The 13,143-nt window shown below is 41.1% G+C and overlaps 1 protein-coding gene across 4 annotated transcripts in view; it reads left to right on the top strand.

Annotated features, from left to right (window-relative positions):
* Positions 1 to 259: 259 nt before the first annotated feature.
* Positions 260 to 13,143, top strand: part of TMEM168 (transmembrane protein 168) — a 29,918-nt gene continuing 17,034 nt past the window's right edge. The window contains exons 1-4 of one of the 4 annotated variants that reach the window (XM_033192321.1): positions 260 to 809; positions 1,621 to 1,700; positions 2,433 to 2,524; positions 5,977 to 7,232. In XM_033192321.1, the coding sequence (XP_033048212.1) occupies positions 6,105 to 7,232 (1,128 nt within the window). In that variant the 5' untranslated portion in view covers positions 260 to 809; positions 1,621 to 1,700; positions 2,433 to 2,524; positions 5,977 to 6,104. Of the gene's footprint in view, positions 810 to 1,620; positions 1,701 to 2,432; positions 2,525 to 5,976; positions 7,233 to 13,143 lie in introns of those variants that run through there. The other 3 variants (XM_033192319.1, XM_033192322.1, XM_033192323.1) reach the window with 3 other exon arrangements.

A 13,143-nucleotide genomic window follows, 5' to 3' on the forward strand; every position in this document is an offset into this window, starting at 1 on the left:
TATGCAAAATAAGTGGGAGGAGAGAACTAGGGATGTGGAGAGCCTATTGTACATTATTATTTTACAAGTATTTAAGTGTTAACTTTGTGTCAGGCACTATGCTGAGGTGATTTAATGTTTAGCAAAACCCGACATGTCCCGGCATTTGAGGAACTGAAGGGTTCTGAGGGCGAGCCTAAGGAGCTTGGGGCTGAGCTGGTTACAAAGCCATATATTATGCCATATATATTAAAGGGCAGCAACGCCTCCCGCAGTATTTACAGCCCACGCGTAGCAGTCCCGTCCGCCCTGTCCCCGTTTGGTCCAGCCCGAGGCGGTGGCCTAGATGCTTGACGGGCACTGTCAGCCTGATCTTTGGTGGTCTTCCCGCTGTCTGTTCTCAGCCACTGATTCCAGGTCCCAAGAGTCGACTTTGGCTCGAGGAAGTCAGGCGCCTTAGGTGGGGCAGTTGACACTCCCTGAGCGCCTTGCTCACCTCGGTGCGCGGCGGCGCGCGGGTTTGGGCGGGGAGGGGGCCGGGCCTCGGGAAGGACGCGCGCCGCGCAGTTTGACCCCGGCGGCGTTCCGTACCGTCGCGGATTTTTGGCAGCGGAAACATGGCGGTCGCGGCCGGGCCGGTAACGGAGAAAGTTTCCACAAACACTGGCCTGTATTAGCGCGTATGGGCTCGGGCCCTCGTTCCCCAAGGCGTGCCGCCTCCCTGTTCTCAGTCGCAGGCTGAAGCCTTGTCTGCCCTCCCCCTTTTTGGTTTGGTTTTGGAACTGATTCCGAGGTTTGGGAGAGCGCGTTGGTGGCGACGGCCGAGTCAGGTAGGGAGAAATGGATGGACGGCAGGGCGACGAGATCTAGGTACAGACACCGCCAGGGCTCCGTGTGGTGGACCCCAAGCTCCGCCCAGCCGGCCTCCCAGGGCTGGGGTAGGATACCTGTCCCTGGAGGAGTTGACAGTGGTGGTTGGAGATTGGAGGGTATGTGAGCGCCTCTCCGTATCTTGCCAGGGTTCCCCCTTAACTGGGCGCCACGTTGTGGTCGCGTTCTCCCGAGGTAGAGAATGGTGGAGAACAGCCAAGCTCCTTGTCGGACCTCCTACATCTCGCTAAAAAGGAGGCCGAAAGGGAGAGAAATTGCTATTGCTGCTCTAGTGCCGAGGAGTTTAATATTCGAGATACCATTTTCCTCGTATGAGATGGCTCAAATAGTTATCAGTAACTCAGAACCGAAGCACTGAAATTCCCTGGCCCTGTTTTTTCAGTGTAGTTGTTTCAGCCTTGACACTTCTAGATGGGACAGAAAGTTTCTGAGTGAAAGATAATGCAAGTAATACGGTATGCCTCAAGTCATTCCCTAGAGGTAGGACATGGAGAGAGAATTGGTTTGGAAGAATTTGGGTGAATTAAGTAAAGACTGGTGGAAAGCTGAAAGAGAAACCAAACATTTATGGAATCTCCCTTAGTACTACCAGTTATTAGTTGTGAGATATTAGCTAAGTTCTGTATTTTCTTTATGCATTAATAAGTGTCCAATGGCGACCATTGTTGTTAAATGTAGTTATTTCTGTATTAGTCTTTATTTTTCAACAAGCATTTATTGAATACCTTCTTGATGCCGAATTTTTACTAGTCACTGGGTGTACAGTATTGAAGACAAACCCTCAGAGACCTTTTGATCTAGTGGGAAAAGCAGACATGAAATAAGTGATGGTATGTAACAGAGAAAGTACGGGGGTCATGTAATGGGAAGGGGGCAAGGATAATCTCTTAAGAAAATGTTTTATCTGAGACCTGAAAAGTTGGAGTAAGCCAGGTGTGAGCACTGGGGTGGGGCCAGGAGGAGGAAAAGGAGTGTACCTGGCTTGGGAATAGCATTTGTGCAGTTTGTAATTGAAAGGTCAGTAAGTTTGGAAAACAAACTGTGAGAGGAAGAGTGGTAACAGATGAGGCAGGAGAGTTATTCAGGCTCAACGCGGAGAGCCTTATAAGGCGTTGAAGGAGTTTTGACTTTATTGTTAAGGGTGATGGGACGCCATTGGAGCATTTTACATAGTGGAGTGCTACATTTTTGTTTTAAAAAGTACACTTCTTAGAAAGGGCAAGAGTGGATACAGGGAAATGTTCAACATGATGGTGGCCAAAATCGGGATGGTGACCCTGGGGACGAGAAGTAGAAACACTTAAAAAATGTTTGGGAAGAATAGTAGACAGGACTTGGTGAGGGTTAAATGTAGATGATGGTGGAGAGGAGGGTTAGAGTAGTATGTAAGGCTTTATTAAATAATCAGACTTTGGCAGTGATTAGTTAATTTTTCCCATATGCATATTGAATCTTCTATGCTCCATTTTAATCTACCTCTGGAATAATTGTCCATTGAATCATTAATGATGGCAAACCAATTGAAAAGGATTGTAATGTTTTTCTATTATTCTCTAACTCAGGCTGTCTTTTGAAGAAGATCAGGATGGGGAAAGACTTTTGTAAATTAGCCATTTAAAAACAATCTGCCATGTTGATTTTGGTCCGTCAGAAGGTAACTGCATATATTGCATTATATGGATGCACTGTACTTGACTAATTTTTTTTTTTTACATGTTTACATTTACTTTGTTTCCAGGTATTTACCTCTGTTAACAGTGCAGAACAGAGCTGGTGCTTCAGTTTCTGTAGTAGATTAATATATGTGTGCACTTAAGTAGAGAGATAATAATTGAAGACATAGAAATAAATGACATTGCTTAGAGAAAGTATGTAGTGAGAGAAAAGCCTAGGTTTGGGGTTGAACATTACAAAGGATGGATTGAGAATGAAGAGCCTTCAAGGAGACGGAAGAGGGAAAACCAATGAATTAAGAAAAAAAATCTGGAGACTTAGTCTTTGGATGCCCACGAAAAGGAATGGTTTGGAAAGAGAGAGAAATCAACAATGTAAGTTTGTTTAAAGAATATGCAGGATACGGCCGGGCGCAGTAGCTCACGCCTGTAATCCTAGCACTTCAGGAGGCAAAGGCCGGCGGATCACCTGAGGTCGGGAGTTGGAGAGCAGCCTGACCAACATGGAGAAACCCTGTCTCTACTAAAAATGCAAAATTAGCTGGGTGTGGTGGCGCATGCCTGTAATCCAGCTACTTGGGAGGCTGAGGCAGGAGAATCTCTTTAACCTGGGAGGCCGAGGTTGCGGTGAGACGAGATCACTCCATTGTATTCCAGCCTGGGCAACAAGAGTGAAACTCCGTCTCAAAAAAAAAAAAAAAAAAGGCCAGGCGCGGTAGCTTGTGCCTGTAATCCCAGAACTTTGGATGGCGAGGCCGGTGGATCACCTGATGTGAGGAGTTTGAGACCAGCCTGGCCAATATGGTGAAACCCCATCTCTACTAAAAATACAAAAATTAACTGGGTATGGTGATGGGCGCCTGTAATCCCAGCTACTCTGGAGGCTGAGGCAGGAGAATCGCTTGAACCCGATAGCAGGAGAATCACCTGAACCCGATAGTCGGAGGTTGCAGCAAGCCGAGATCCTGACACTGCACTCGGCCTGGACAACAGATCGAGACTCCGTTCCCCCATCTCCCCCCCAACCCCCGAGAAAAGGGTATGCAGGATACTGAGTGAAAAGTACCCATTGGATTTAGGAATTTACAGGTCATTTCAGCACTTAGCAGAGCAGTTGTGTGGTGGGAAACACCATTTAGTGGTTTGAAAAGTGAGTGGGTAAGAAGTAAAGCAACTACCTCCCAGCTGTCAAAAGGACACAAGATTGAGTTTCATATAGGATATGGGGATTAGCAAGGATTGTTTTTGTTTTGTTTCTTGACTTTTTTGGTATTGTTTTTAAAAGAAACAGGTTTATAAATGTTTAAATACTAATAGATAAAAGTGAGAGTTTGTGGAGAGGAGAGAGTCTGATGTTCTGGAAGAGGCAGAAGGAAAGATGCACAACATGGCTGAAAGATTTAACCTTAGAGAGAGAAGCAACAGCCATCTTTCCTTATATTTGTACATATAAGCAGAGATGGGTTTGTGGACTTGGGAACTCAAGTGAACTCCCTTTTGATGACTCTCTAGGAGGCAGAATCATCTGGTGAGAATGCAATAGGAAGAAGTAGGGTATCAGAGATTTGAAGAGAGTAAGTAGGGTTTTGAGTAGTCACAAGAATGGAGAAGAATGTTGACCAGGGAAGGATGTTCCATGGATTTAGAGTGGTACTATTTAGCCTAGTGTGTGATTTTTTTTCCCTCCTGTCCAGCAGTGTTCAGTAGTCTGAGCCCAGATTGTACCATCAGCTCTTTGAGGATAAATATTCTAATGTATTTGTTGAATTATTTTATAACACACAATAGTGATGTTTTTAAAAAACCTCAGTGCATTCCAGATTTTGTCAGTTTCTCACACTCAAGTTAAAAAGATAAACCAAAATATACCAAAGGAAGACATTTTCTTTAACATGTGGTACCTTAAGACATAAGTGAATACAAATTTAATTAAGGCAAATAAGTTGGAATACTTAAATAGACTTAGTTGTAAAAATTCAAAAAAAAATGCTTGTTGAACATATAACAGCAAAGTAAGTAATAATACTTGGAACTTCCCAGAGACGCTAAGATTGCTTTAGTAACATTCCTCTCCAGCCAAATGAGTACTAAGAGTTGATTCTAGGTTCTCATATTTCTCATGAGCCTTTTAGTGTACAGCTATTAAGAAAGTACAAATAAACTAATCACAAACTAGTATTTTTTGTTTGTTTGTTTGTTTGTTTTTTGGAGGCAGAGTCTCACTCTATCCCCCAGGCTGGAATCCAGTGGCGCAATCTCGGCTCACTGCAACCTCCGCCTCCTGGGTTCAAGCGATTCTCCTGCCTCAGCCTCTCGAGTAGCTGGGATTACAGATGCCTGCCACCACACCCAGCTAATTTTTGTATTTTTAGTAGAGACGGGGTTTTATCATGTTGGCCAGGCTGGTCTCTAACTCCTGACCTCAAGTGATCCGCCTGCCTCAGCCTCCCAAAGTTCTGGGATTATAGGAGAGAGCCACCATGCCTGGCTCTAGTTTCTTTTTAAGTATCTGATTGGGTTCTCTTTAGATAGAGTTACCATGAACCATTGATCAGTTCTTTTGAAACAGTATACTAGGAAATTTTGAAGAATTATAATAGATGGTTAAATCATTTTTTGACTACTATCATTTTTTAGATGTGACTTTTGGAAGCTTTAATTTCCTGGGTCCTCTAACAAATAATTGTAGTAACATTTGTTTAAGTAGAATTGAAAAGTTCTTCATTTACTTTATAATGACTATAGAATGAGCATTTCAGTTTTTCATTTTTGACTTGGAATTGATCAGGAATTGGTTTCTATAGAGATAGTGTTTAGTAATCAGAGTAATTTAATAGAGGTAAAAGTACAGGGAGAATTATGGCTCAACTTTAGGGACTGAGTAACTTTAATTCTAGTGAGTTTATTAGTTAAACAATGTAAAGACCTTGTGTAACATTCTAGAGCTGCCTTGTAAAAAGATGTAGGGGATATTTGGCAGGTAGTAATGGTTGCTGTTACTACTAGTATATACAAGTGCTTTTCAAATTAGAGGTAACAATGAAGTCCTTCATTTGCTTTAAGAACTAAGTAGCTGTATGTTGTACCAAAACCCGCTACAATCTAAGCTAAAGCTAACATATCACATTTACTTGTTGTTGAAAAGCCAGATATTTAAACCAGAATGGATTAGGTGAATTCTTCACTATCTCTGGAAGAACAATTCTATTCATGCAGTCATAGCATATGATAAGTAGAAGGCACAGCCATGTCTGTTTGGATAAACTGCCAAGTTTTAAGCCAGAAACAGTAATCATTAAGATATTGCAAATCAGGTTGTAAACTGGATTTCAGTTTTTAAACTGGATTTTTTCACTTTTTATATGCATCTTTATATAAAATAATGAGTAAATTATATAAAATTAACTCTGAAATCTTTTCTTTTTCTTTTTAGATCACTATAAACAAAATTTCCACGAGAGAAAATGTTGAAATAGGAGTTGCGGATACACTGGATATACTGGATGAAATACAAGCGGTTAATTTTTGTAACGTGAGGGAAAAGCCCACATTGCTGGTTACATGTGTAAATCACTGCGTTACTGCTTTAGTCATTGTCTCTATTTAGCAATGACAAGACTGGAAGAAGTAAATAGAGAAGTAAACATGCATTCTTCAGTGCGGTATCTTGGCTATTTAGCCAGAATCAATTTATTGGTTGCTATATGCTTAGGTCTATACGTAAGATGGGAAAAAACAGCAAATTCCTTAATTTTGGTAATTTTTATTCTTGGTCTTTTTGTTCTTGGAATCGCCAGCATACTCTATTATTATTTTTCAATGGAAGCAGCAAGTTTAAGTCTCTCCAATCTTTGGTTTGGATTCTTGCTTGGCCTCCTATGTTTTCTTGATAATTCATTCTTTAAAAATGATGTAAAAGAAGAATCAACCAAATATTTGCTTCTGACATCCATAGTATTAAGGATATTGTGCTCTCTGGTGGAGAGAATTTCTGGTTACGTCCGTCATCGACCCACTTTACTAACCACAATTGAATTTCTGGAGCTTGTTGGATTTGCCATTGCCAGCACAACTATGTTGGTGGAGAAGTCTCTGAGTGTCATTTTGCTTGTTGTGGCTCTGGCTATGCTGATTATTGATCTGAGAATGAAATCTTTCTTAGCTATTCCAAACTTAGTTATTTTTGCAGTTTTGTTATTTTTTTCCTCATTGGAAACTCCCAAAAATCTGATTGCTTTTGCATGTTTTTTTATTTGCCTGATAACTGATCCTTTCCTTGACATTTATTTTAGTGGACTTTCAGTAACTGAAAGATGGAAACCCTTTTTGTACCGTGGAAGAATTTGTAGAAGACTTTCAGTTGTTTTTGCTGGAATGATTGAGCTTACATTTTTTATTCTTTCAGCATTTAAACTTAGAGACACTCATCTCTGGTATTTTGTAATACCTGGCTTTTCCATTTTTGGAATTTTCTGGATGATTTGTCATATTATTTTTCTTTTAACTCTTTGGGGATTCCATACCAAATTAAATGACTGCCATAAAGTATATTTTACCCACAGGACAGATTACAATAGCCTTGATAGAATCATGGCATCCAAAGGGATGCGCCATTTTTGCTTGATTTCTGAGCAGTTGGTGTTTTTTAGTCTTCTTGCAACAGCGATTTTGGGAGCAGTTTCCTGGCAGGTAAGCTTATTGTTTGTCCATCAACCCCAATGACATGTAATAAAATGCTAACTTCAATAATTGAAATTAAAGTTGTAAGGTCAAGTTCCTGATTTCAAAAGGATACTCATATTTGCTCTTATTTAATTTTGTTCATGGAATTGAAGCACTGAATGTGTTTCAAGAGGATAATTTGTTTGATCTTTAGCAAAGATGTACCAAAATGTTATGAACACTCAGCATTGAGATGCCTCCCACTTCCTGACTGTTCATTAGTGAAACATTCATCGATTAAAGAGTCTTAGAAAACTAACATTTGTCATAAATAGCTCTTATTATTTTGAGGTACGTTCCATCAATACTGAATTTATTGAGCGTTTTTAGCATGAAGGGCTGTTGAATTTTGTCAAAAGCCTTTTCTGCATCTATTGAGATAATCATGTGGTTCTTGTCTTTGGTTCTGTTTATATGCTGGATTACATTTATTGATTTGCGAATGTTGAACCAGCCTTGCATCCCAGGGATGAAGCCCACTTGATCATGGTGGATAAGCTTTTTGATGTGCTGCTGAATCCGGTTTGCCAGTATTTTATTGAGGATTTTTGCATCGATGTTCATCAGGGATATTGGTCTAAAATTTTCTTTTTTTGTTGTGTCTCTGCCAGGCTTTGGTATCAGGATGATGTTGGCCTCATAAAATGAGTTAGGGAGGATTCCCTCTTTTTCTATTGATTAGAATAGTTTCAGAAGGAATGGTACCAGCTCCTCCTTGTATCTCTGGTAGAATTCAGCTGTGAATCCATTTGGTCCTGGGCTTTTTTTGGTTGGTAGGCTATTAATTATTGCCTCAATTTCAGAGCCTGCTATTGGTCTATTCAGGGATTCAACTTCTTCCTGGTTTAGCTTGGAAGAGTGTAAGTGTCCAGGAAATTATCCATTTCTTCTAGATTTTCTAATTTATTTGCGTAGAGGTGTTTATAGTATTCTCTGATGGTAGTTTGTATTTCTGTGGGGTCGGTGGTGATATCCCCTTTATCATTTTTTATTGCGTCTATTTGATTCTTCTCTCTTTTCTTTATTATTCTTGCTAGCGGTCTGTCAATTTTGTTGATTTTTTCAAAAAACCATCTCCTGGATTCATTGATTTTTTGGAGGGTTTTTTGTGTCTCTATCTCCTTCAGTTCTGCTCTGATCTTAGTTATTTCTTGCCTTCTGCTAGCTTTTGAATGTGTTTGCTCTTGCTTCTCCAGTTTTTTTTTTTTGAGGCGGAGTCTCGCTCTGTCGCCCGGACTGGAGTGCAGTGGCCGGATCTCAGCTCACTGCAAGCTCCGCCTCCCGGGTTTACGCCATTCTCCTGCCTCAGCCTCCCGAGGAGCTGGGACTACAGGCGCCCGCCACCTCGCCCGGCTAGTTTTTGTATTTTTAGTAGAGACGGGGTTTCACTGTGTTAGCCAGGATGGTCTCGATCTCCTGACCCCGTGATCCGCCCATCTCGGCCTCCCAAAGTACTGGGATTACAGGCTTGAGCCACCGCGCCCGGCCTCCAGTTCTTTTAATTGTGATGTTAGAGTGTCAATTTTAGATCTTTCCAGCTTTCTCTTGTGGGCATTTAGTGCTATAAATTTCCCTCTACACACTGCTTTAAATGTGTCCCAGAGATTCTGGTATGTTGTATCTTTGTTCTCATTGGTTTCAAAGAACATCTTTCTTTCTGCCTTCATTTCGCTGCGTACCCAGTAGTCATTCAGAAGCAGGTTGTTCAGTTTCCATGTAGTTGAGTGGTTTTGATTGAGTTTCTTAGTCCTGAGTTCTAGTTTGATTGCACTGTGGTCTGAGAGACAGTTTGTTATAATTTCTGTTCTTTTCCATTTGCTAAGGAGTGCTTTACTTCCAATTATGTGGTCAATTTTGGAATAAGTGTGATGTGGTGCTGAGAAGAATGTATATTGTGTTGATTTGGGGTGGAGAGTTCTATAGATGTCTATTAGGTCCGCTTGGTGCAGAGATGAGTTCAATTCCTGGATATCCTTGTTAACTTTCTGTCTCGTTGATCTGTCTAATGTTGACAGTGGAGTGTTGAAGTCTCCCATTATTATTGTATGGGAGTCTAAGTCTCTTTGTAAGTCTCTAAGGACTTGCTTTATGAATCTGGGTGCTCCTGTATTGGGTGCATATGTATTTAGGATAGTTAGCTCTTCCTGTTGAATTGATCCCTTTACCATTATGTAATGGCCTTCTTTGTCTCTCTTGATCTTTGATGGTTTAAAGTCTATTTTATCAGAGACTAGGATTGCAACCCCTGCTGTTTTTTGTTTTCCATTTGCTTGGTAGATCTTCCTCCATCCCTTTATTTTGAGCCTATGTATGTCTCTGCATGTGAGATGGGTCTCCTGAATACAGCAGACTGATGGGTCTTGACTCTTTATCCAGTTTGCCAGTCTGTGTCTTTTAATTGGAGCATTTAGTCCATTAACATTTAAGGTTAATATTGTTATGTGTGAACTTGATCCTGCCATTATGATATTAACTGGTTATTTTGCTCGTTAGTTGATGCAGTTTCTTCCTAGCCTCGATGGTCTTTACATTTTGGCATGTTTTTGCAATGGCTGGTACCGGTTATTCCTTTCCATGTTTAGTGCTTCCTTCAGGGTCTCTTGTAAGGCAGGCCTGGTGGTGACAAAATCTCTGAGCATTTGCTTATCTGTAAAGGATTTTATTTCTCCTTCACTTATGAAACTTAGTTTGGCTGGATATGAAATTCTGGGTTTAAAATTCTTTTCTTTAAGAACGTTGAATATTGGCCCCCACTCTCTTCTGGCTTGTAGAGTTTCTGCCGAGAGGTCTGCTGTTAGTCTGATGGGCTTCCCTTTGTGGGTAACCCGACCTTTCTCTCTGGCTGCCCTTAAGATTTTTTCCTTCATTTCAACTTTGGTGAATCTGGCAATTATGTGTCTTGGAGTTGCTCTTCTGGAGGAGTATCTTTGTGGTGTTCTCTGTATTTCCTGAATTTGAATGTTGGCCTGCCCTACTAGGTTGGGGAAGTTCTCCTGGATGATATCCTGAAGAGTGTTTTCCAACTTGGTTCCATTTTCCCCCTCACTTTCAGGCACCCCAATCAGACGTAGATTTGGTCTTTTTACATAATCCCATACTTCTTGCAGGCTTTGTTCATTTCTTTTTCTTCCTTTTTCTTTTGGTTTCTCTTCTCGCTTCATTTCATTCATTTGATCCTCAATCGCTTATACTCTTTCTTCCAGTTGATCGAGTCCGTTACTGAAGCTTGTGGATTTGTCACGTATTTCCTGTGTCATGGTTTTCATCTCTGTCATTTCATTTATGACCTTCTCTGCATTAATTATTCTAGCTATCAATTCTTCCACTCCTTTTTCAAGATTTTTAGTTTGTGTGCGTTGGGTACGTAATTCCTCCTTTAGCTCTGAGAAGTTTGATGGACTAAAGCCTTCTTCTCTCATCTCGTCAAAGTCATTCTCTGACCAGCTTTGATCCGTTGCTGGCGATGAGCTGCGCTCCTTTGCAGGGGGAGATGCGCTCTTATTTTTTGAATTTCCAGCTTTTCTGCCCTGCTTCTTCCCCATCCATGTGGTGTTATCTGCCTCTGGTCTTTGATGATGGTGACATACTGATGGGGTTTTGGTATAGGTGTTCTTCCTGTTTGATAGTTTTTCTTCTAATAGTCAGGACCCTCAGCTGTAGCTCTGTTGGAGATTGCTTGAGGTCCACTCCAGACCCTGTTTGCCTGGGTATCAGCAGCAGAGGTTGCAGAAGGTAGAATATTGCTGAATAGTGAGTGTACCTGTCTGATTCTTCCTTTGGAAGCTTCCTCTCAGGGGTGTACTCCACCCTGTGAGGTGTGGGGTGTCAGACTGCCCCTAGTGGGGGATGTCTCCCAGTTAGGCTACTCAGGGGTCAGGGACCCACTTGAGCAGGCAATCTGTCCGTTCTCAGATCTCAGCCTCCGTGTTGGGAGATCCACTGCTCTCTTCAAAGCTGTCAGATAGAGTCGTTAGCGTCTGCACAGGCCTCTGCTACTTCCCCTGTTGTTTTTTAGCTGTGCCCTGTCCCCAGAGGTGGAGTCTACAGAGACAGGCAGGTTTCCTTGAGCTGCTGTGAGCTCCACCCAGTTCGAACTTCCCAGGGGCTTTGTTTACCTACTTAAGCCTCAGCAGTGGCGGGCGCCCCTCCCCCAGCCTCGCTGCTGCCTTGTGGTTAGATCGCAGACTGCTGTGCTAGCAATGAGGGAGGCTCTGTGGCCGTGGGACCCTCCCGGCCAGGTGTGGGTATAATCTCCTGGTGTGCCCGTTTGCTTAAAGCACGGTATTGGGGTGGGAATTACCTGATTTTCCAGGTGTTGTGTGTCTCAGTTCCCCTGGCTAGGAAAAGGGATTCCCTTCCCCCTTGCGCTTTCCAGGTGAGGCAATGCCTTGCCCTGCTTCAACTCTCGCTGGTCAGGCTGCAGCAGCTGACCAGCACCGATTGTCTGGCACTCCCCAGTGAGATGACCCCAGTACCTCAGTTGAAAATGCAGAAATCACCAGTCTTCTGTGTCGCTCGCGCTGGGAGTTGGAGACTGGAGCTGTTCCTATTCGGCCATCTTGCTCCGCCCTCAAACTTTTTATTATCTAGTGGTCTTCAGATATGGTGTGTACCACTGGAGGTACACAAAAACTTTCCAAGGAGTCTGTCAGCAGAGATAATTTTAAGAGCATCAGTTTCCTGATTTTCACCTTCAATTCTGCTCTTTCCTAAAGTTGATCTATTTGAGAATCCCTTGATTTAGATGTAGGGTGATAGCATTGTGGTTTTAATTTATGTCTCTAATGATTAATGATGTTGAGCATCTTTTTATGTGTGTATTAGCCATTTACTTTGTTGTTTCAATATTCACATCTTTTGCCTATTTTAAAGCTGGGTTATTTGTCTTGATTGAGTTTTAAGAGTTCCTTATATATTCTGGATACAAGCCCTTTGTCAGATAAATGATTTGGAAATGTTTACTCCCTGTCTGGCTTCCGTTTTTATTTTCTGAATGACACTTTTTGAAGAGTTTTCAAGACTAAAAGTTTTTAATTTTACAGAATCCAATTTATCCACTTTTTCTTTTATGGGCTCTGCTTTTAGTAGCTTATCTAAGAAGTCTTTGCTCAACACTAGGTCACAGTTCTTTCAAAAGCATTATTGTTTTAACTGTTACATTTAGGTGTATGATCCATTTTGAGTTATAGTATGAGATAAGGACCTAAGTTTTTTTTTTTAAATATATAAATGTCTCATTGTTCCCAGCACCATTTGTTGAAAAGATTAACATTTCCCCTATTGAATTGCCTTAGTGCCTTTGTTTAAAATCAATTAAACATAAATGTAAGGTTATATTTTTGAGTTCTTTTGTTATACTGACCTGTATGTCTCCCATTATGTTAGTACTATGCCACCTGGTGAGATGTTTTCTAATTTCCTTTGAAATTTCTTCTTTGACTCATGGGTTATTTATAAGTTTGTTGTGTGATATCCTAATATTTGAAAGTTTCTCACATTTCTTTCCGTTGATTTCTAATTCCATGTGGCTGGAGAACATTGTATGATTTTAGTCTTTTAGGCCACTTGCTTTGTGGCATGGCATGTTTTATTCCATGTTCACTTGAAAATAATGAGTCTTCTGTTGTTGGGTACAGTGTACTATAAATATCAGCTAGATTAAGTTGGTTGGTAGTGTTATTCATATATCTATAGCCTTGTTAATTTTCTGTCTAGTTCTGTAATAGAGAGATTAAAATCTCTATTATAGTTCCTCAATTGTCTACTTTCTTTTCAATTCTTTTTTTTTTTTTTTTTGCTTCTTGTGTTTTGAAGCACTGTTCCTAGATGTAAATGCATCTTTGTTATGTCTTCTTACCATATTAACTTTTGTAATTAT

The sequence above is a fragment of the Trachypithecus francoisi genome, unplaced genomic scaffold, assembly GCF_009764315.1.
Source record: "Trachypithecus francoisi isolate TF-2019V2 unplaced genomic scaffold, Tfra_2.0 Lachesis_group4, whole genome shotgun sequence".
NCBI lineage: Eukaryota > Metazoa > Chordata > Mammalia > Primates > Cercopithecidae > Trachypithecus > Trachypithecus francoisi.